The sequence below is a fragment of the Schistocerca piceifrons genome, chromosome 2 (assembly GCF_021461385.2).
Source record: "Schistocerca piceifrons isolate TAMUIC-IGC-003096 chromosome 2, iqSchPice1.1, whole genome shotgun sequence".
NCBI lineage: Eukaryota > Metazoa > Arthropoda > Insecta > Orthoptera > Acrididae > Schistocerca > Schistocerca piceifrons.
The window spans coordinates 945954000-945978027 of record NC_060139.1 but is presented as its reverse complement, the minus strand read 5'-3'; the positions used below and the strand labels follow the sequence as shown (position 1 = coordinate 945978027).

Sequence of the window (24028 nt, the reverse complement as noted above, 5' to 3'; positions counted from 1 at the left end):
AGCAGGGCATGTGTGGGGACAGCTATAGTGGTGGGGATTAGGGTCAGGCACTGTAGGGAAAATGTCAAGTGCTGGGTGGGAATTGCCATTCTAAACTGAAGCTCACATTTTTTGTAAATATTACATACTTGCATGGAGAGTGGTATGTGGGCCAAGGTATTGCACAATCTGGATGTAGAAGGGGTGGTATGCTTTGGTTAGTATCTAAAAAGAATTCCACTGAAAATGCAGCAATTTATTTATGCTTGGCCTATTAATCATTTGTAACTTTCAGAGAAGAATCCTGAGTGGCGAATTTTGAGTAAAACCTATACAGTCCTCTTGCTGTCACATCACTAACATATTGTGCAGACACAACTGTGAGAGAATTTTGAGACAATTATTTATTAGTTTATTAAATGAGGAACTGAGGAAATATAAGGTCAGTGGCTTATGAAAAGCACACCTCTGTACAAAAATAACATGTAATGTCTTCAATCATGCTGTTCCCAAACCCACAGATTTTCTCATTTCACCAGCTATTGGTGGCTCTTAAAAATTAAATCCTTTCATTGAAAGTCTGTAGTTAGTCGAATAGCACGGCACACAATGAATTTCTGCATAATTAACATATGGCAAAATACTCTCCTCTTTGTGTATTATCATTTGCCAAAATCTCTTTCAGATATCTCTTATTACTTATGAAGTATGAGGTAAGATATTATGGACATTTCACTCTGGTTTTATCACAGGCACAGCACGATCACAACTTTCTCGAGACTGGTGATGAATTGAGACCTTCACCAAAGCCTAAAAAAAAAAAAAAAAAAAAAAAAAAGCTGAGCTAAATTTCAAATGCAACAATATACACACATTAAAAAATGTTTTGCATCACATCAGTTCCAAGAGTTCCAGAACCTGTACAGAAAATTGGAATAGGGACAACATTAACATCATTTCTGCCCTATTTATTCCTCATGAAAACCACACAGTGCATGTTGTAACACAATACAAAGACAGAGGTGGTGGTCCAGATTGCTGTACACACCGGTATCTTTAATACCCAGTAGCAAGTCCTCTTGCAATGATGCAGGCCTGAATTCGTCGCGGCATACTATCCACAAGTTCATCAAGGCACTGTTGGTCCAGATTGTCCCACTCCTCAACGGTGATTCGTCATAGATCTCTCAGAGTGGTTGGTGGGTCACACCGTCCACAAACAGCCCTTTTCAATCTATCCCAGGCATGTTTGATAGGGTTCATGTCTGGAGAACATGCTGGCCACTCTAGTCGAGCGATGTTATCCTGAAGGATGTCATTTACAAGATGTGCACAATGGGGGCACAAATTGTCATCCATGAAGACGGATGTCTCGCCAATATGCTGCCTATATGGTTGCACTATCGGTCAGAGGATGGCATTCACGTATTGTACAGCCATTACGGCGCCTTCCATGACCACCAGTGGTGTACATCAACCCTGCATAATGCCACCCCAAAACAGCAGGGATCTCCACCTTGCTGCACTCGCTGGACAGTGTGTCTAAGGCATTGAGCCTGACCGGGTTGCCTCCAAACACATCTCCGATGATTGTCTGGTTGAAGGCATATGTGACACTCATCGATGAAGAGAACGTGATGCCAATCCTGAGCGTTCCACTCAGCATGTTGTTGGGCCCATCTGTACCGCACTGCATGGTGTTGTGGTTGCAAAGATGGACCTCGCCATGGACGTCGTGAGTGAAGTTGCGCATCATGCAGCCTACTGCGCACAGTTTGTGTCATAACACCACATCCTGTGGCTGCACAAAAAGCATTATTCAACAAGGTGGCATTGCTGTCAGCATTCCTCCGAGTCATAATCCGTAGGTAGTGGTCATCCACTGCAGTTCCTGTCTCTCTGAGTTTCCTCTACGGTAGTGGTCATTCACTGCAGTTCCTGTCTCTCTGAGTTTCCTCCATGTCTGAACAACATCGCCTTTGGTTCACTCCGAGATGCCTGGTCACTTCCCTTGTTGAGAGCCCTTCCTGGCACGAAGTAACAATGCGGACGTGATCAAACCTTGGTATTGACCATCTAGGCATGTTTAAAGACAACATGAACCATGAACCTCCTTCCTGTGTAACGACTGGAACTGATCAGCTGTCGGAACCCCTCTATCTAATAGGCACAGCTCATGTATAGTTGTTTACATCTTTGGGCAGGTTTAGTGACAGTATCCACAGTCAACATCTATCTTCAGGAGTTCTGGGAACTGGGTTGATGGAAAACTTCTTTTGATGTGTGTATTATATAATACACAACCAACCCAAAATAATTGTAATCCCTAATTTTCATTGCAAACTTTTTCATATGCCTTGCAGTGTCTTACGTCCATGTAAATATCACTATAACTATGACCATTAATGAAATGGTGGTCATATCGTTATGAACCTGACAAATAAGTAACGCAAAAATGAAATATTTTTACCAAATAGTTTCCATAAAATTGTTTGAGAAATATTGCAGGGTGTGTACCATGATTCTTTCATCGCCAACCAGCAAAAATATTGTGAACTTGTCAGTTTCCCCTTCTGAAAAAACGAATGAACTCACCCAGCACTTTGGATGAAAATTGGTCACTGTGCATCGGCTACCATGTCCCACACAGAACCCAGCTATACAACAGGATTTCACTAGATTTTATTGCTTGTCTTCCTGAAAAAAAAATTCTAGTGTGCTGTTTTGTATGGCATTATATTTACAACATGTATTTTTAAAAAGTGCTGAAAATGTCATGTGTTTTGTAATGTTTCCATGTTTGTTTTTCATCTAGGAAATATAGCTGAATGAGTTCCATTAACTTTGATTATAAAATATTTATATCCTGTAAATACAATATTTTTTTCTTTAAATTCATTCAAGCATTATTCACTTAGTGCAGACACAATGTAAGGTTTTTCTGAATATTTACTTTTGAAAACTGCAACTGAAACCAAATTGAGAAGTTACTCACGTCATTGTATTTTTCTATGAGGGCTGTTTGGAAAGGAAGTTCCGATCGATCGCAGAATGGAAACCACTGTAAAAATCCAATGAAACTTTGCACAGATGTGATGGGCAGTGTCTCTAGTATGCCAGTCTATCACATCATGTCACTCTTTTCAGTTCTGATTGCACAGTGAGCACATGAAGGTGCCAAGAAAATAGTATCCCCCACCAAGTACGAGGCCTGATAAGATTTCACCTGAAGCTATGCAGCCCATATAACATAAATGTCATGTGTTTCCTTCTTGAAGATAATTCTCTAGGAGCAATGAAGATGTTTCTGCAGCATTTTCGATGGGAAGTGTTTGATCACCCACAATACAGCCCGTAATTGGCCCCCTCTGAGTTTCATCTGTTTTCATGAACCACTGGCTATGAAGACAACATTCTGGCACATACATGGATTTCTATGATGAGGGTATTGGAAAGTTGGTACAATGCTATAACAAATGTCTCAGTTGGAGGGGTGATTATGTAGACAAATATCTGGAAGTTGTAGCTTACTGTTGCAAATAAAACATATTTGATTTTCACTCTGGTTTCCATTTCACCGCCGATCAGAATTTACTTTCCGAATACCCCTTGTATATAAGATGCATATATCTATACAAATACATAGAGACAATGCCTTGACCTACTGACACATCATCGCCCTGTCCATACCGCAACAGATAGTCACTTGATATTTGGAGATGGTGTTGATCTAATACCGCAGGTGTCATTTAAGAAGTGATTTTTCGAAATTCTACCCCTAAGCGGGTGAAACAGGGAAGGAAAGTTCTAGGAAATTATTTCACGATGAAAGCGTTTTCAAAGGTAAACCCATGAAAATTTGTATTTACTTTCTCTGATAGAAATAAAAAAAAAATTATTTCACTGTTTATGGTTATGGAAATTCGACCACTAATGGGGGAAATAGTGGACAAAAATTTTTAAGGAAATATTTTGATATATTAAAAATTTTTTAAAGCTAAATCTATGAAAATTGGTATTTTGCTTCTTGGTTGGATATAAAGAAAGTGTTGCAACATGAAAGGAACTTGAAAACCCAGTTAAAAAAATAAAATAAAATCTGCGTAGGCCATATATTTTACATCAGCAAAGTACCAAGTGCGCTGAGCTAGTAAAAAATATCATGACACTTGTTCTCAATTTGGAAGCAATATACAGTTCTTTGTTCTCCTGGAAAATTTAGAAAATGGACTACTTAAGTCTCTGTGATCACCAATTCATTTGTACTCTTCCATGTGTGTCATATACTCTGGCAACCCTTTCTCATACACCATAGTGACACATGCATTTAGCATGTGGCTGTTATCAAACAGGCACAAACCTTATGCCTTGATCACTCAGTCTGCAATTGACACCACTGACAATTCATCAGCTGACAGTACCACATACATACAAAGTAGTACTGTTGAATTTGCTGATGTGACAGAATTTTCTTTCTAACACCTCTAATTTGAAACATATAGAGACATATAGCAACAGAGCTACAAATGGAATGAGTAAGGAAACACAGCTAACTGCACTGCAAGCAGTTGCAGTTGACTTTCCCTAGTATCAAAAGTTTAATTATATGTACTGATTAGAGAAGTCTTATGGTGAATGAAAATATACAGTTACAAAACTATCAACCAGCAGAATGCAGGAATACTCACATAAAAGTGGCTAGTGTCCAACTTGTAACTGTACGTTGGATCTTGTACTTCATTTATCTTTTGCCACGTGGCCATAGTAATGGCTGAGAACCACAACATACCAACTATTACCATTTTTGGAAAATAGAATGTTAGAAGTCGTCGTTCATTCTGCAAAAACAAGCCCATTTTCAAAAGAATATCATAACATAAAAACACTTACAGACTGTGAACTGTGAATTAATGAATAAAACATTAAACAATGGAAAATCCAGGATGGCATGTAACAATATTATGAAAAGGAAAGCTGTGACTCACCATATAGCGGAGATTCTGAGTCACAGATAGGCACAACAAAAAGACTATTCCAAACACAGCTTTCAGCCTGTAAGCCACAGTTGCCTTAGACTGCCGTCGTGTGTGTGTGTGAGCTGCATTTGCTTTTGTGTGTGTGTGTGTGTGTGTGTGTGTGTGTGTGTGTGTGTCGTCTATTTTTGACGAAAGCCTTACTGGCGAAAGCTTTATTTGGAACAGTCTGTTTGTTGTGCCTCTCTACGACTCAGCATCTCCGCTATATGGTGAATAGGAAATTGTAATTCTTGCTGTGAATAAAATATGCTTCTCTTCTATAACCCACTAATTGTTGCCAATACATTAATTTTATGCAATTTTCTTCACATAAGCCCAGTAACTCTTAATGCTGAATCTTCTATTTTTTCAGCTATGTTTGAAATGGTTATCATGTGATGAAACTGAAATGTTGAACACCTGAGACAATTCTCCTAGTTTTGCAAGGGCACAGAATATTAAAATCACTCTACAGAACTGTTGTGATTGAATTTCACATCAAACAAGTTTGGTATGACTGTTTTATATGTATATGCTGTTTAGCACAGCAGAAACTATATGAAAGCTCACACACAGTGCTTCAACCTAAAAGAAAGTTTTCAACCTCTGACACTGAATTCCGTTGACAACACTGATATCTTGAGTAAAACAGACAATGAAGTCAAGTTTCTCTCATTAGCAATGTGTTTGATAATACAGAAACATTATGGTTTAATATCGCATTTTATAAACCATACAATACTCTGAAGTGGGAGCATTAAGGCAGTTATTTCCATGTACTTTCAATGACAATTTTGGCTTCTACAACCAACTCATATGAAGATCATAAAAAATACTAAAGAGCTAATTAAAATTTAATTATTGGAAAAGAAACCTTTCAGACACAACTTACTCCTCAAAAATTAAAGATGAACTTTAGGTTAACTTCATAAAGGACATAACAATAAATCACAGTGTTTGTTCACACCCCTCCCATGGGACACCACCTTTTCAAAGACACTTTCATTGTCAAGCAACAGAGTTTGTGTACTTCAGAGAAGCTGAGGGCTACGCCAGCAGCAGCTTAGCTACTGGCAGGGCCTCCCAAGCCAGACAGGCCTCAGCAGAGGAGCCAGACAAAGTGTGTCCCACATTACTGGATAGGAGAGCTCAAAAGATGTAGAAAATTCAAAGTTCCTAGAGGAATAAACAATAAAAATATCCAAGTCCTCCAGCACGGACACTGGGTGGGGAGCCGATAAAGTCACAATGTAAAAGTGTCATATTACAGAACCACAATGGGAGCCTTGGAATGTACAGAAATGACTTCAGCAAAGGAAATGGACAACAGATTTGGCAATAGCAATGTGGAATATACAAAAAATGATGAACTACAGAAAAACGAAAGAAACAGTTGAAGATATTGGGAAGTTTAAGTACAATATTGTGTTCCTACTAGAAGTGAGATTGCAAGGGCTTTGACAGATATATACATCTCAGTATTCTCTGCTGTATAGTGGACCAGAAAGAAGAACAAGTCCATTTGGAACAGGGTGTATAATAAAAAGAGATTAGGAGAAGTCTTTTGGAACTTGAACCTATAAATGAAAGATTAAGCAGACCAAGAACAGGAGGGAAATTCAGGACTGTGACAATAATAACAGTATACACACCAATAATGGAAGCAGAAGAAAGAATAAAAGAACAGCTTTGAGAAGATCATGAAAGTACATGTACAAAACTACAACCTATTGCTAGTTTTGGGAGCCTCTAATGCAGAGGCTAAGCGAAATGAATGCTGAGAGTGCCAGGGAAATACACTTTACATGATGAAACTAATGAGAATGGAGCTGTGTTATGTCAGTTTGGTGCTACAAGTAATTTACTCATCAAGAGTACCTGTTTTCCATAAAAATGAATACATCTTGGAATATAGAAGTCAAGTAGAATAGTTAACGAAACAGACTATGTGTTAGTAAAATTACAATATTCCATGTCAGTAATAGATGTATGTAGCTGCTGGGTTCCAAACTGTGATTCAGACCACTATGTTGAGAAAGAGATGTTATCTGTAATAAATAAAAGCAAATTGTATTACTGAAAAATTAAATGATCCCAAAGATGTAAAAACAACTTAATAAAAATTAAAGATGTCTGACATCTGGTGAGGAACCACTGGGAAATCAAGATAGGTGGAGCAGGCTCCAGAAAGTGGTGGAAGAGGCAGCGGAATTGGGATAAGGAAAAAGGAAAGAAATAGATGGTGTGATGATGAATGTAGACTAGCAACAGAACACAAAAATGCAGCAAGACGAAGAATGACATGGAGGGCGACAAGAAGAAATGTGTATAAGGAATTAAGATCAAATGCTCATGTGATATGAAAGTAAAAGAAAAAAAGGAATGACCGAAAGCAAAATTTCAAGAGATAGAAGAACTAAAAACAGAAAGAAACATGAAAATTGTATTTCAAGAGATAGAAGAACTAAAAATAGAAAGAAACATGAAAATTGTATCATCCATTAGAATCAAACAGAGAAAATTTTCAACTAACACAAAATGCATGTAAAAATATAAATGGTAAGATAATTAGAGATGAACAAAAATATTGCAGATATGGGCAAAATATTTTGAAGATATGTTTAGTACCAACTCAAACCTGGTATCAAGAACCCACAAGAACAGGAGGAGAACTGAGAGGCAAGAGAAGAAGAAAGGGAAGAAGCGAAAATACCAACAATTCACGAGGTGGAGTCGATGAGACATAAATTAAAAAATAACCATGCAGCTGGTGAAGATGGGATAGTGTCAGAATTTATAAAGTGTGGCATTCTACCTCTAATACACACGATACATCCACTAATGTATAACAAGGGAAAATGAAAGCATCCCTGAGGACTGGAAAACAGGAATATGATGATATGCCGTGTACTCAGGGTATAACTAAATTCCCTTAACAAACATTGAGGAGTTGTAGTGGTGACAAAGACAGTTAAGTTGTATGGAAATGTACCATTTTCCTGCTATACATGAGATACCACAGCACATGTCTACCAATCACCTGATTCCCCATGCCCATTACATGCTTGTTTACCTGCCATTCAACTGAGTTTGTAGATCTGCCCAGAGAGGTTTGTACTTACTGCTGTGCTTTGGTTTTTGTTCATACTGTTCTACAGTGCAGTAGTAATCATTCACTACAGTACATGATGCAAGCTGTGTGTACATTTCATTTTAGTGTGTTGATGTTGACCATGGTGAACAACACATTTGTGGAATACACTGACATGATGTTATTGTACAGTGAAGCTAGGCGCAATGGGAGGGCTGCTTGTCAGTTGGAAGAGTTTTCCACACTGACAGACACCTTTGCACTTGCTCTTTGCTAAGGTGCCAGTGAACCTTGGAGACGGGTACACTGACCACCAGCAGGGCTGACTGTGGTGCTCCTAGGCAGCATTGCACAACCGAGTTTGAAGAGGCTGTACTCGACGCAGTGGAAGAGGATGCAATGATGAGTATCAGAAACATACCTGGTAGACTGAATGTTGATTGCCAAACCGTCTATTGTGTTCTGCATGAGCAGCAGCTACACCCATACCAACCCCCAGAAGGCATATGCAATGCAGCCACAGGATTTTGCATCATGAGCCCACTTCTGCAGGTAGTTCTTTCATCAATGTGCGGACAAGTCTGGCTTCCGGCAGCAGATCCTTTTCGTGGATGAAGCCAAGTTCACTAGGAAAGTCCCATAACTGTCATTTGTGGGCTCATGAAAACATGCATACTGCGGCCCTTTATGAGTTTCAGGAACGATAAGGTCTGAACATTTGGACAGGGCTCTTCGATGGATGTGCGATTGGGCCACACCTTCCTCCACCATACCTCAAGGGTGCCATGTACTTGGAATTCACCAAAGGCTCTTGGAAGATGTGCCTATCCATGAGTGGCAACACATGTGGTTCCAGCATGCTGACACACCACCTCATTTTCTACGTATGGTCCAATAGGTTGTGACTATTACCTATGGGGTCACATGAAATCCTTCAGTTACGAGGCCACTGTTAGATCCAATGAAGACCTACTGACATGGGTTATGGCTGTGGGGGATGCTGAAGAACCAGGGACTGATGATTGTGTGTACCGGAACATGGTATGAAGGTACTCTATCTGTGCTGATGTTGGTGTTCATCACATCGACCCCTACAAGCAGGAGTCAAATAGCATCGTGTGTTGTAGTATTTTGCAGGTAGTGGGAAAACTGGACAAGAGTTCCTACACTAAAGACGGTTGTCTTGGTCTCCACTACATATCCCAAAAGTCTATAAAGGGAATTTAATTACATGCTTTATAAGAAGGGAGAAACGTTAGCATGTGAAAATTATAAAATCATAGCAAATGGCTCATAAGATGTTTTCTGGAGTGCTGGATGACAGGATAAAAAGTGTGCAGAAGATACCCTCAGAGAATATCAATGTGATTTCTGGCCAAATACAGGTACAGGCATAAGCTGTTTGTTATTAGACAAATAATAGAAAAATTTTATGAATATGACAAACTTCTGTCAGTTCACAAGGGAATGTAGATGCTGTTGCAGCTGTCCAGCAGATGTCTCTGCACCATATAGGTAATCATTGTTCGCAACAACAACAGTCCACGTCGCAACAGCAACAGCCTCGTGTTCTGCTACCTTCATGCCATACTGTTTCATTTCACACGAATGGACCATAAATGTCCCAGGTGCTGAGCAGTGTGTTATAGGTACCATAAGAAAGGACACATGGCTTCTGTATATAACTCCTTTCCAAACCTAAGTGAGGATGGAACAAACATGGGTGTGATGAATGTATCAGCAGTTATGGTGTCTCAAAGCAAGTTATATACTGAAGTGTGTGTGTGTTTAAAAAAACCTTTGAGGATGCAAGCGGATACAGGTGCAGCGGCAATGTTGGTGAATTCTCAAACTTATGTGGATCTGGGTGCGCCCCCTCTAATTCCATTGTCACACAGGCTGGTGAGTAATAGCAAACAACAGATTCACATCCTTGGACAGTTTTCTGCACCTATGACTTACAAGGCTATGGTTCATTCATTAACGTTCCTAGTTGTGGGGCCTTGCCACAGTGGTAACACTAGTTCCCATTAGATCACCAAGTTAAGCATTGTCGGGCTGGGTTATCACTTGGACGGGTGACAATCCAGTCTGCCAAGTGCTGTTGGCATGCAGGGTGCACTCAGCCCTTGTGAGAGAAACTGAGGAGCTACTTGACTGAGAAGTAGCGATCAGCTCTCGTAATCTTACATACAGCCGGGAGGGTGATGTGTTGACCACATGCCCCTCCATACCTGCTTCCAGTGACACATGTGGGCTGAGGATGACATGGCAGCCAGTTGGTACCGTTGGACCTTCATGACCTGTTCAGACGGAGTTTAGGTTTTTTAGTTCTGTACAATGCTTACACTGATAATCTGTTTGGTTTGGATGCTTTCAAACTGTTCGGGCTGTCCATCCATGATGAATTGCATTTTATCTCTGAACACGTTCAATATCAAGAGTTAGATGCTCTCTGTGCCAAATTTTTATCTCTATTTTCTCCAAGACTGGGTTGTGCAAAAGAATCAAGCTCATATTATGATGAAACAGTCTGCCCACCCTCATTTTTTCCGGGCCTGCCCAGTACAAGTAACTTTACAGGACCATGTAAAAGCAGAATGTTATTTGACCTGTTTCTTCCAGTGAATAGTGAAAACCATTGGTGATATTCAAACAAGCTACAGGTAAATTACATCTCTGCAAAAAACCTATTAATGCACAGCCGATCATTGATACCTATCCTTTGCCACACTCTGAAGAGCTGTTAGCCAAATTAATTCGGGGCCATTATTTTTCAAAGATTGACTTGGAAGAGGCATATTTACAGCTGCCGCTCAATGAGGAATCTACATGCCTTCTAGTTATCAATAGCCCATTCGGGCTTTATCAATACCAGCATACGCCTTTTGGTGTGGCAAGCACACCATCTACTTTTTAAAGCTTTTTAGAGTGACTCACTGCATCTGTCCCAGACAGCATCAACTATATAGATGATGTAGTAGTGTCTGGTGCCTCTACAGAGGCACATTTGCAGAACCTTTGTGCTCTGTTTTTCATTTTACAATATTCTGTGCAATTTGAATAAGCCAGTTTTTTCAACCATCCATTATTTATTCGGATTTCAAAGTGACACGTGCTGGCATTAAACCGCTGTGCCAGCATATTGATGCTATTGTTGCAATGCCATAACCCATGTCCATCAAGGACTTACAGGCATTTTTAGGCAAGAAAGTGTCATGTGCTGGCATTAAACCATTGTGCCAGCATATTGATGCTATAGTTGCATTGCCACAACCCATGTCCATCAAGGACTTACAGGCATTTTTAGGCAAAAATGTGTACTATCACAAACTCATACTAGACACTGCTACTGTTGCACAACCACTCCATGCAATATTACGTAAAGAGATTCCTTTCCACTGGTTCAAGACTTGTGACTTGTTGAAATCAAAGCTGCAGTTGGCCCCTTGTTAGGTCACTTTTCAGCCAGTTCAGCACCTGGTGTTTGCAATGGATACGTCTCATTTGGTCTTGGTGATGCCCTTGCTCATAAGTATGTGGACAGATCTGAATGCGCTATTGCATATGCCTCTAAATCCTTAAATTCCGTGCAACAGCGTTATTCTCAGATAGAAAAAGAGGCTTTGGCAATCGTTTATGTTCTAAAAAAATTACATGTTTTTCTATATGGGTCCCAGTTTCACCTGACCACAGACTACAAATCACTTTTTAGCCCTTTTACATCCTTGCCATACAAAGCTGCACATTGTTTACAATGGTGGGCTCTTGATACAATGATGAGATACATTTTCTATCTATGGCATAACACGCCAATGTTGATGCCTTATTGTGTTTGCCAACTGTCCAGATTCAGCATCTGATAAAGTAGAATTATTTTGTTTTAATTTAGTTGTGGAAGCTCAATAAGATGTTGATGGTTTTTCTATTACCAGCACTAAAACTGCAGCCATGGTAGCCGTCAATCCTGTTCTACATAACGTTGCTTCTGCTGTGCAACACCTCCGGGTTGTGTTTCTGATCCTTTGAGAAATTATTTTGCATTACAAATTTGTCTTTCTGTTTGGAATGGAGTACTGCTGTTAGCTACGGAGGACATCGCTCCCCATGTTGTAGTCTTGTTCGCCCTTCAGCATGAGGTTATGCGTTCATTACATGTGGACCACTGGGGTGTGTCATGTACAGAAGTGCTAACATGCAGTCATGTCTTTTGGCCAGGCACTGATGGGGAAATAGCGCGAGTTGTTGCAGTGTGCCACTCATCAGACAGCACACCGTGCTTCTTTGTCACGGTGGCCATATCCATCTTGTGAATGAATTCATGTAGATTTTGTGGAAACTTTATTGAATTTATACCTGTTTATTGTAACTGATGCTCGTTCTAGGTTTCTGTATGTGATGTGTTATCTGCCTACTTCTGTGGTGGCAACAACCTCAGCTTTGTAAAAAAATTTACAATGGAAGGTCTTCTGCAGACAATGGCACCCAGTTCATATCTCAGGAATTTGAATGTTTTTGTACAAAATGTGGTGTTTGCCACATCATGGCTCCTCTTTCCACCTTCAATTGAACAGGGAAGCAGAATGAATAGTATGAACATTTAAGACTCAGATGAAAAAATACATTTCAGATGTCACCAGAAGTACCTCTTAACTGATCCCTCAGTTCTTACAGGTTCCCATCTGTTGGCAATAAAGAGTCTGGCAGAGTTATTGCACGGTCATCGACCCCAGAATCTGCCACATATGCTTGGGCTGACTCCAGGCTACCTCTGGCACTAGCGCCACAATGCTGTTTGGGCTCACGGGTTTGGCCACTGGCCGAAACAGACACCAATGGTGACAGAGTACATGTGGTCCACGCCTCTGCTTTATATGCATGGCTGAGAGGAGGGTGTTGCAACACTTTGACCAGCTACAACCTAGTGTGGCCGGCTGTGCTTTGGGCACGCCTCCACTGCCCTCACGTACTCTGTCTGCTTGGCCATCACCTACATCGCAGCTGGTGCCCTTGTCTTCACCACCGCCACTCCCAACGCTTTCACAACTGCCTCCTCTGCTGTGGATGCCTCCTTCAGCTGTCGTGGGCCATGGTGGGAGCCCGACTACTGTGCTGTTGCAGTCATCGCCTCCGCCACTGTCCCCTACATTATAGATGGTGCCACCTGTTCTGCCCCCTTTTCCGCAACATCCTTCCTTGGGGTTGGACTTGGACATAGAAATGGAAGCTGTGTCAGTGTCGCCTGTCCTACCATACAGCCCATCACAGGGGGTGGGCACCAAACCTGTCCGTACTCTCGCCACTAACGACCCTACACTCCGGAGGCAGCGAGTCACAAGACTTAACAACCTACATCGACCACAGAAGAAGTGGACGTGAGCACTGTGCTCACTTCTTCAAAAAGGAAGAGGAGTGCTGTAACTACCAATTTAGTGTGTACGCCACTTCATAGTCCCCATACGAAGATTTTGCTTGACTCAGCCACTAAAGGCCACCCAGCCTATTAATGTGACAGCAGTTGTGTGCGCAGCCTGCTGTGCCCTTTGTTGGAACTAATGACCCTATAGGCCAGAGTGCAAGGCTTCGTCGGCCATTTGTGTCTAATTGTATTATACCTTGTCTTTGATGTGTGTGTACTGATCGAACAATAAATTAGTGATATTGGTTTAAAACACAATCTAAACAGGGTAAGGTACTATATTACACCTGTAATGAGAAAAATGAATATGGATATGATTAGGAGAAATTTCTTATGACATATTTATGAGAGTGAAGTGAGTTAAGTGGGGAAGCAATTTGTACATTTGTAAGAAACTGATTTTACGTAAATATTAATGTCATAAATACAAATTTACCTTTAATTTTAACCCACTAACAAGTGACTTTTTTAAAATTTTGCTCCACAAATAGTTTTTTTAATTAATGAAAAACATTCTATAATGCATGACATTACATATAAACACATAAAGAAAGTGTTTAAAGCTCACAAAATAAATCATCTGTAATAAAATCCAGAGTATAATCATGCACTGGACTTCGACTAAAATATCTTGAAACTTAAAGCAATTTTTTTGTTTCTGTGTGGCTTTGAAGCTGAGCATGTATTTCACAATGGTTTCCTGTGAACAGAAGTCTTTGAGAAGCTGGGTGAAGTACAAAGGACGTATTTCTCATACCACTGTGAGCACTTGTCAGTCAGTGACAAACTGTCATCACTTTATCTCTAATGAAGTAGCATTGCATTCTTCTTCACTTTCTGAGCTGCTAAATTCAATGTCAAACTCAGCATCACTACAGTCATCCTTTTTGAAAGCACAGCCTACACAACGAAATAGAACAGAAGCAGAAAATGCATGCTTTGTAGTCAAGTATCCAGAGCTGCTCACAGTAAACACTGTATCTAGTGGTAACCACCTCAACCAAAACACGATAGCCAGGCTACAAAAGTAGAACTGGATGCTCTCCAAAGGCCAAACACTTAACTACCAGCTCCGAAACGGATATAAGTGAGGTTTTACTTTTTCATAGGTCTGGTTTTAAGTTGCCTGAGTATACTAGGGATTTTATGTTACAGTGTTAATTTCATTTTAGTTTTAAGCATCTATTCATAAGTAACCCTCTACTTCCAGTTTAAAACAAGATTTTCATGCAAGAGAGAATAAAAATTTCTTTTCATAAACAAAGATCCCAATAAACTCTTCTTTTCTGTTATGTTAAAAAATACTATAATTTAGACAGAAAAAATATGTGATCACCAGGGGAAAATACATACTTTCTAAGAAAAAAATAAATAATTCACTATGAAGGTGGTCCATCTCTGGCTCTTATGCAAGCACTTGCTTGGCTTTGCATCGATTGACAGTGTTGTTGGATATCTTCCTGAAGGATATTGTGCCAGACTCTGTCCAATTGGCATGTTAGATTGTAAAAGGCCCAAGCCAGTTGGAGGGTCCTGCCCACAATGCTTCAAATGTTCTCATTTGGGGAGAGATTTGGTGATCTTGCTGTCCAAGGTAGGGTTTGGCAAGCATGACGACAAGCAGTAGAAACTCTTGCACTGTGTGGGCTGGCATTATCTTGCTGAAATGTAAGCCCAGGATGGCTTGCCATGAAAGGAAACAAAACAGGATGTAGAATATTGTTAATGTACTGCTGTGCTGCAAAGGTGCTGTGGATGACAATCAAAGGGAGTGTGCTATGAAAAGAAATGGCACCACTGACCATCACTTCAGGTTGTCAGACCATATGGTGGGTGACAGTCAGGTTGGTATCCCACAGCTGTCAAGGGCGTCCCCAGACACTTCTTCACTGGTCATTGGGGCTCAGTTCAAAGCAAGATTCATCACTGAATACAATTCTCCTCCAGTCAATGAGGTTCCAGGCCAAAGACATGTCTGGAGACACCTTGGACAGCGGTGGGATACCAACCTGAGTGTCACCAGCCATACGGCCTTACAACCGGAAGTGATGGTACGGGGTGCCATTTCATTTTGTAGCATGACCCCTTTGGTTGTCATCTGCAGCACCCTTACAGCACAGCAGTACATCGATGGTATTCTACGCCTCACTTTGTTACCCTTAAATGGGAAGCCATCCTGGGCTTACATTTCAGCAAGATAAGGTCCTCCCACACACTGCAAGAGTTTCTACTGCTCGTCCTCATGCTTTCCAAATCCTACCTTGGCCAGCAAGGTTGCTGGTTCTCCCCAACTGAGAATGTCTGGAGCACCATGGGCAGGGCCCTCCAACCATCTCAGGATTTTTACAATCTGATGCACCAACTGCACAGAGTTTGGCACAATATCTCTCAGGAGGACAAGTCTATCAACAAACGCCAAGCTAAATAACTGCTTGTATAAGTGCCAGAGGTGAACCAACACATTTCTGACACACTTTCTCTTGAATAAATCATCCAAATTTTCTGAAATTTTAATCAATTGTTCATCTGCACATGTACGTCACATTTCCAATTCCTGTCCCATTCAGATAATGCCTTCATGGTGTGTCTTATTTTTGTATTAGAGCATAAAAACCATATCGAAATCTGCAAGTTTTCAGAGATAGCGGCTCCTCCTCCTGGCAGGAGGTCTGAAGTGAAAGAAGGGGTGAAGAAAAGGACTTACAAGGTTTAGACAATAAGAAAAGTTATGGAAAAGTCACCCAGAAACTTGGGTAAAGGAGACTTATTGGACGGGATGAGAATGAAATACTAACTGTTGGTGCCTAACCTGGATGAGATTTGAAATCATGAGAACTAGAAGGTGGAAGATAGGGTAATAATCAAGACAAAGATTACTGAAAATACATCATGCAAGAGTCAATATGAGTGGAAAGCAAAGTGAGTTTTATATGGATGGTGAGGTGGGTAGGGAAAAGTAGACAGGTTGGAAAATAAAACATATAGAAAAGTAAAATGGAGTGAAGAAGAAGAACAGTTACCCAAAAGAAATGCTGAGACCAAAGAAATTAATGTAAATTTAGGCCAGGTGGGTAATGAGAACTAAGCACATGTTGTAACACCAGTTTCCACAAGCGGAGTTCTGAGAGACTGGTATCAGGAGGGAGAATCCAGATAGCACATGTGGTGAAACAGGCACCATGGTCACAACTGTCATGTTGTAGAGTGTGCTGAGCAACAGGATTTTGTGTGTCACCAGCATAGACCATCTATCTATGCCCATTCATCTTAACTGATAACTGGTGGGCATAATCCATATCACTTCAGGCAGGGGGGTTACCTTCATAGTCTCAGACGTTATTGAATTTAGCATATGTTAATTCAGGAGTAAGTAAGAAACACATATTTTTCTGTTTTCTCCAAAAACAAATTCCTGCCTTAAGATACAGGCCTCCAAAGATGACACTGCTAACATAATTTTGAAGATGCGAATTTTGCAAAATTTTTTAAAATCTGTATCTCTGTAACAGTTCTAGATATTTTGTTAGAGTTTTTTTTTGCTTGAAAGATAATTGGTTTATCATTACAATGGTATCCTCTATCTGGACGTATCTGTCAAAGTTCTTTTACTGTTGCCTTTTGATTTTTTTTTTATAATTTACAGAAATTTTTTTTTCATAAGTGCCAATCCTGTAAAGTTAGATTTTTTTCTGTTGATTAGTATCATGTAATACTATATTCTCTGCAAAGGAGAGCTTCCACTTTTAAGTTGGACAGCTTTTATTTTGAAAAATCATTTTTTTAACTTTCGAGGGTAATGTATGTCTTCACTGAAGTTGTTTTTTACTAATTTGTTTGTTACATTGTTTATTTTTACTGTCTTTGTTGCAGTTATTTCTTATCACTTTCTATGTTGCAGTTATATCTTTTCACTTTCATTGTTGCAGATATTTCTTAAACTTTGTTGTAGTTTTGTGTCTGATTCTTTGTCATGGTTGTTCGTTGCAGGTTTCTTTATTGTAGTTGCTCAGTGCTAATTTGTTTACAGAAGAGGCTTCCAAGAAATCTGAGACCATCCAGTGAGTTCTGTGCTTTCATGACAAATTTGCCTGTTGACACAGCTGCAGTGTGTTTTGTGAAAAAGACTGTCTGAAATGTCTTCTGACTGGGGTCACAGGAGAGTGAAGTGTGCTGACTATTTGCATATCCATGAAGGAGTGATATATAAGACAAACAAAAAAACAGTCTTTGTTCAGGTTGGGAACACGTGTTCTGATTTGAAGATTCTGTTTCAAAGTGAAGATGTTTCCAGTGACAACTTTTTGTGTTCTAAATGTTTTGACAGAATAACAACAATGATAGTATCTGAACAATGTGAAGCCTCCCATGGTGCAGATGATGCAGATTTTGCATCAATAGAGGAAGAATTAAATACCCTGAATCAGTCAACTACAGAAGTAGGTGTTAGTCCTGTTAAGAAACCAGGGTCAGTGAAGTCGCTCATAAGCTCTATGCAACAACAAAGCACAGAGAAATTACTAAAGCTATGGATGAATACACTACAGTAAAACTGACCACACTCTTCAAAGTAGAAATTCCATCTTCAAGAGAAAATGAAGCAAAGCACTCCTGCACCTCTTGCCAGGAATTTTTCACAAATATCAATTCAGTTGTTGAATATTGTGCATCCTACAGTGAAAAGGTGCAAGTTTTAACTATTATTCGAGAGACATTTTCAAAGAAAACAATTTTGAACCACATCCCATCAGTATCAAAGTACATGGTATACAAATCAAGAAATGTGAGGTCTGTAAAAGGAGTCTTTGGCAGACAAGATCCCTACTATGGTCATCCTGTAGAAGCTGCTCAAGTTCAAATAGTGCAGTCATTTTATCTGGAAGATAAATGGGACTGTTCTCACCGTAATGCCAAGAAAAAAGACACTATAATAGTTGAAGGTCAAAAAGTTGTGAAAGTGAAGAGGTACATGACTCGCAGCATTAAAGAAACTTTTGCAATTTATAAGAGCAGCTATACAACTTCACATATTGGAAGATCAAAATTGTATGCACTACGACGTAAGTGGGTAGTTCCACACCCACCTAGAGATGTCTGTTTAGAGGTGTACTGTGCGAATTTTGAACTTTGTGTGGTAACTTTGAAGAACTTACTGGAGCATGTGACATATGACACCTTGTTTGGGCGTCTGAAGTCATTAGTAGTCTGTGACGTAAAGTGAGAGACTTGTTTGTTTCAAGAATGTGATGACTGCCCTGGAAAGGGAGGACTGTTTTTACAGACACTTGGCCACTAGAAGACGTAGCAGATAAGTCTGCAGAAATTACATATGTGACATGCGAGGAAAATAAACTAATTAAGAAAACTGTTGCCTTTGACAGTTTCATTGATCAACTTGGTAAATGGCCAATGAAAGCAGTAACACACCAGCATCTGAAGAAATTGCAACAACACATTGCAGGAGTGAAAGGGTGTGTACAGGCTGAAGAACTATGTTTAGTGCCTGGTTTCAATTTTTATGGGCGTGACATATTTTCAAAACAAGACCATAAGTGTTGCAGTTATAAGTGATGACACAGGACATGACTCAGTACATGCTTTGCTAACAATGCGCAAAATTCTTCAACTGGAAACAAGGGCAGAGAAGATCATCATTATTTCTGATGGTGCTCCTAGTCAGTTTAAAAATTGTTACCAGCTGTTTGAATTGAGTAAGTCATTTGTGCCAACTGACGGGATATACAGTGCTACTGGTCACAAAAAGGGGCCTTGTGATGGTGTAGGAGGCCTGCTGAAGCACCATGCTACAAAACATAATCTTTCCAGACCAAATACAGCTGTGATTCAGGATTTTACGAGAGTTGTGAAATCTTACACATCCACATTCTCCATTCTTTTGTCCAAAGAGGAAACTGAAGAATTCCATGAGCAGAAAAAAGAAAAATGGTCCAAACAAACTACTCCTGTGAAAGGAACTCAGAACACACATTTTTGGACTCAAAGTGATGGGCGAACTCATACTGCACACACTTTACAGAGCAAGAAGAAGAAATTTCGTTCATTCGGCCAACAGATTAGAAACAGCAGGATACTACTCAAATTCACAACCTGAAAAGCGATATGTTTGTGGCATGTGTGTATGACTGTGACTCGTGGGTTGCAGAGGTTATGGACACCAGTTATGAGTTAAACAAAATTGTAGTGAACTTTATGCTATCACATGGACCAGCTGCTGGATATAGGTTTTGAGCTGAAGGACAGCAACAATGCCATGAGTGCTCACTTCCTGTTCACAATGTTTTGAAGACTGTAAGTGGTCCAGTTCCTATTGGTTCAACAGGAAGGCATCACCCTATATCATAGGAAGATACTGAAGCAATGGAACACATTTTTAATTGACTGACTAGCTAATTTCAGTACAAAACAGAGTGCACAGAAGTTGTATAAATCGAAACCTTGAAGTCTTTGGATCTTACGCATACATTTTGGAACCATTTAAAATGCTTGAAAAATGAGTGGCTTACTCATCTTTCAAAACTAAAATTATGTTAAATAAAGCTAGGTTTTGATTTTTATGAGCCTGTTATGTGATAATGTGGAAATAAAACAGGTTTTATGTATGGCAGAAATTTCAATTGTTCATAAAACCTGTTCAACCTAAAAGTGGAAGCTCTCCTTTTCACGGAATGTAGAACTATATGGTACTAATCAACAGAAAAAAATCAAAATTTTATGGATTGGCATTTTTTTTAAAAAAATGAATTTTTTCCATTAATTATAAAAAGAGCTCAGCACGCTATAGTAAAAGAACTTTGACAGGTAAATTCAAATGGAGGATTTCTTTGTAATCACTGAGCAATTATCTTTCCAATTAAAAAAAAAAAAACAAAAATTCACATCTGCAAAATGGTATGCACAGTGTCATATTTGGAAGGCTGTATCTCAGAGTAGAAATTTTTTTGAAGAAAATGAAAAAATATGTGTTCCGTACTTAGCCCTTCATTGTAACAAACGCTAAATTCAATAATGTCCGAGGCTATGAAGGTATTATTTGTTCCTAGTCTGCCTGAATTGATAAGGACTATGCTGGTGGTAGTCATGCCAATGTAGATGGTCAAACAGTATTTATAGTATAGTATAGTTTGTACATGACGTGTCATTCCATAGATGGCTCTCCCTTTGATAGTTTGTTTTGCCAGTTACAGGGCTGTTATAGGTGGGGCAGGAAGGTGCCGTTGGGTAAGTCTTACAGAGGGGATGGTCACAGGAATAGTAGTCAAATGGTAGGAAAATAAGTGCAAGAAGTAGCATAGAGTTTCACCAGGATACTGCAAGGATTGGGGGGATGAAAAGCTATTCTAGATGTGATGGACAGAATGTCAAGACAGATTGGACCTCATTTCAGGGCCTGAGTTTCTCCTTTCAGAATACATATAATGCCTTATCGACGTAGCTGATTAATATATTCAGAACCAGGATAGTACAAGAGGTGTACTTCTAAGTTGTTTTTTGGAGGGATTAGCAGTACCAGGATTGGATGGGATGGCCCGAGAAATCTGCTTTTGAGGTAGGCTGGTTAGATAGCTATTTACAATGAAGGCTGAAGTAAGAGTGGTGATGTATCACTGTAAAGAGTCTGCATCTGAACAAATATGTTTGCCTTGAATGCCAAAGCTGTAGGGGAAGGAATGCTTGACACGAAAAGGATGGAACCTGTCAAAACGTAAGTAAAGTTATTTGTATGTGATTCAATGTGAACAGCAGTGTGTAGCTGACCCTCGATGAAGATGAGGTCAACATCAAGTAAAGTGGTGGAAGGTTCAGAATAGGACCCCATGAAGGTTGATTGGAAGAATGTATTTAGAGATTCCAAAAAATTCAACATGTAAGCCTCATCATCAGACCATATGTCACAGATGTCACAACATGTCTAAACCAAATCAGAGGCTGAAGGCTTACAGATCCCAGGAAAAAAATGCGTGTATGGCACTGTTGGCAAGGTATCTCCTTCTGGGTAGTTCAACTGCCTGTTGCAAGTCTTTTTTATTTGACGCCACATTAGCTACTTGTATGTTGATGATGAAATGATGATGATGACACACATACCCAGTCCTGAGTCGAGAAAATCCCTGACCCAGCAGGGAACTGTATGTGGAGCACCATGATCGAGAGTCAGCAGTGCTAACCACAAGACCAAGAGCTGCTGACACATCCCACAAAAGACCCCTACAAGTGAACCACGAACAGGTTGTATAAGAAGGAACCATCCTGGTTTCCAAGATCATACCCCTGGTCTGTTCACATGACTGCCCTTCAAAGGTAAAGTAGTATAAAGCTGATTAATGTGTGCAAGAAGGATGTCACCGGTTTGCAATCGGATGAGTGCTGGTAGAGGTAATGTCCAGCAGCTGACCATGTACATGGGGAATGCTTATGTAGAGGGAGAAGATGATGATGTTTGGTTTGTGGGGCGCTCAACTGCTTGGTCATCAGCACCCATACAAAGTTCCAATTTTTACACAGTCCAATTTTTACACAGTCCAATCTAGCAACCATCATGAATTATTATGATGGTGGGGAAGAAATGATGATGCCAAAACAAACACCCAGTGCCCAGGCAGAGAAAATCCCTAACTCGGCCGGGAATCGAACCCGGTACCCCGTGATCCAGAGGCAGCAACGCTAGCGACTAGACCATAAGCTGTGGACTAGAGGGAGGTGGTATTGAGCAAGGAGTGTGGGGTGGGAGTTGGATGGGCACATACTTGAGACGATCTAGGAAATGGTTGGTGACTTTAATATTAGAGAGGAGCCTTTGCAGATGCTGATCGACCAAGGCAGAGGTATGTTTAATACGCACCTTGAAGATAGCAACTATGGGATGGCAGGGTGATTGGGTTTGTGGATCTTAGGAAGAAGGTAAAAGGTGGAAGCATGTGGTTTGGGTGTGTAAGAAGTTCTGTTGATTGAGATGTTATTCCTTGTGAGGGGCCTGAGGTTTTAAGGAGGGACTGTGGGTCAGACTGTACCACAACATTGCAATTTTGATTGCTGAGGCTATATGTAGCATGTCAGAAAGCTAGCGTAGACCCTCGCTTGCATACTCCTATCAGTCAAGTAACACAGTCGTAGATCCCTTGTCTGTTGTGAGGATAATGATGGAGGCAACTGTTTTTAGGGAGCAAAACACCTGGAATTCTACAGCAGACAGCTTAGAGACCTGAAAAAGAATGGTGAAGCAATGCTGAATGTTTGGAATCCTTGGAAAGGTTGTAAGGAATGATTCTGAGATAGTGGTGGTGGATCAAGTTGGGAAAGTGGTCTGAACTGTTCAAGGCAGCATTCAACATCAGTTTTGCTGTTGGAAATGTTTTGAGACTGGGTTGTAAAGTGGTACTTTGAGTTGACATTATGAGTGAGGATGGTAGGTTCTTAACCAAAGCAGCATGATTAAATGCAGATTTAAGTCTGAAAATGAGACCCTTGGATAAAAGAGATAATTCAGGAGGGGAGAGAGCCTTAGGTGAGATGCTGAAAACACTGTACTGTTGTGGATGGTTCTTGGGACCCTGAGCTGCCATTCTTGGGGAGACAGTGCTCAAAAGGTGGGGGGGGGGGGGGGGGGTGGCATGTTTAGAAGGTTGTCAAAGCCCTCCAAGTTTGTTTTTCATTATAAAATTATGTAATTTTGCCAGTCTTCACTTTGATGTGCATAAATAGTGTAGCCATAGTAGTTACTTTCAATATCCTTTTAGAGTCCACAAGTTAATTACATATAAACCATCTGATCTATCACTCCTCTGTCATATTCAGTTCTAAGAGACGCTCCCTTTAATGGACCACAAATGGTACCTTTATCTTACATGACTGAGAGGCAAGCAATTTCGGTAATGCTATTTAAAATAATAAAAAGAATGGAGACATTTAGCTCAAATAGACATCAGTGCATGTCACACTACAGGAAGCTAGTAGTGGAAAGTTCAGGTTAATCATTATGGATGCACTGCATTCTAATCCAAACCATTCATGTGAAGCTGCATCTAAGACTTTCAAGCATGAATGATGTGCTGATGTAAAAATGCTTCACATTCTAGAACAGTAATGGCGAACACATGTCTACCGTCTACAGCATGGTTCTGCCAAATTGCAGTGTGCTGTATGATTTGGAAACTATTACTAAAAAAATTTCTTAGGTGTGAAAACTAGGTGATCATCTCATACAGTATGTGCATCTGAACAGTGATTAAAAATGAGAATAGTGTCTCAAGATATAATTTTATTTAAAATCACATATTAATTTTTCTGTGCACTTCTCAACCATTTTAGGTGTCAAATGTAAGTGAAGTGTACTAAATTTGTTCAAAGGCTTGCAGAAATGAAGAACACAACTGACAGAGACAAAAATGTAGAGCTGTGGCAGTTTCTTGAGGTATAAATAGATTAAATGGCAAACAGCAACAACAATTTTAAGATTTCATTTTGCTGGATAATGTAGAAACAATGCTGGTTTCCCCTTTATTCTTACAG

The 24028-nt window shown here is 40.0% G+C and overlaps 1 protein-coding gene across 2 annotated transcripts in view; it reads right to left on the bottom strand.

The window, feature by feature from the left end:
* The window catches only part of LOC124777117 (transmembrane protein 181), a 218266-nt gene that overhangs the window by 15637 nt on the left and 178601 nt on the right, over nucleotides 1-24028 (bottom strand). For both annotated transcript variants that reach the window (XM_047252401.1, XM_047252402.1), the window contains one exon: nucleotides 4668-4817. In XM_047252401.1, the coding sequence (XP_047108357.1) occupies nucleotides 4668-4817 (150 nt within the window). The remainder of the gene's footprint in view (nucleotides 1-4667; nucleotides 4818-24028) is intronic.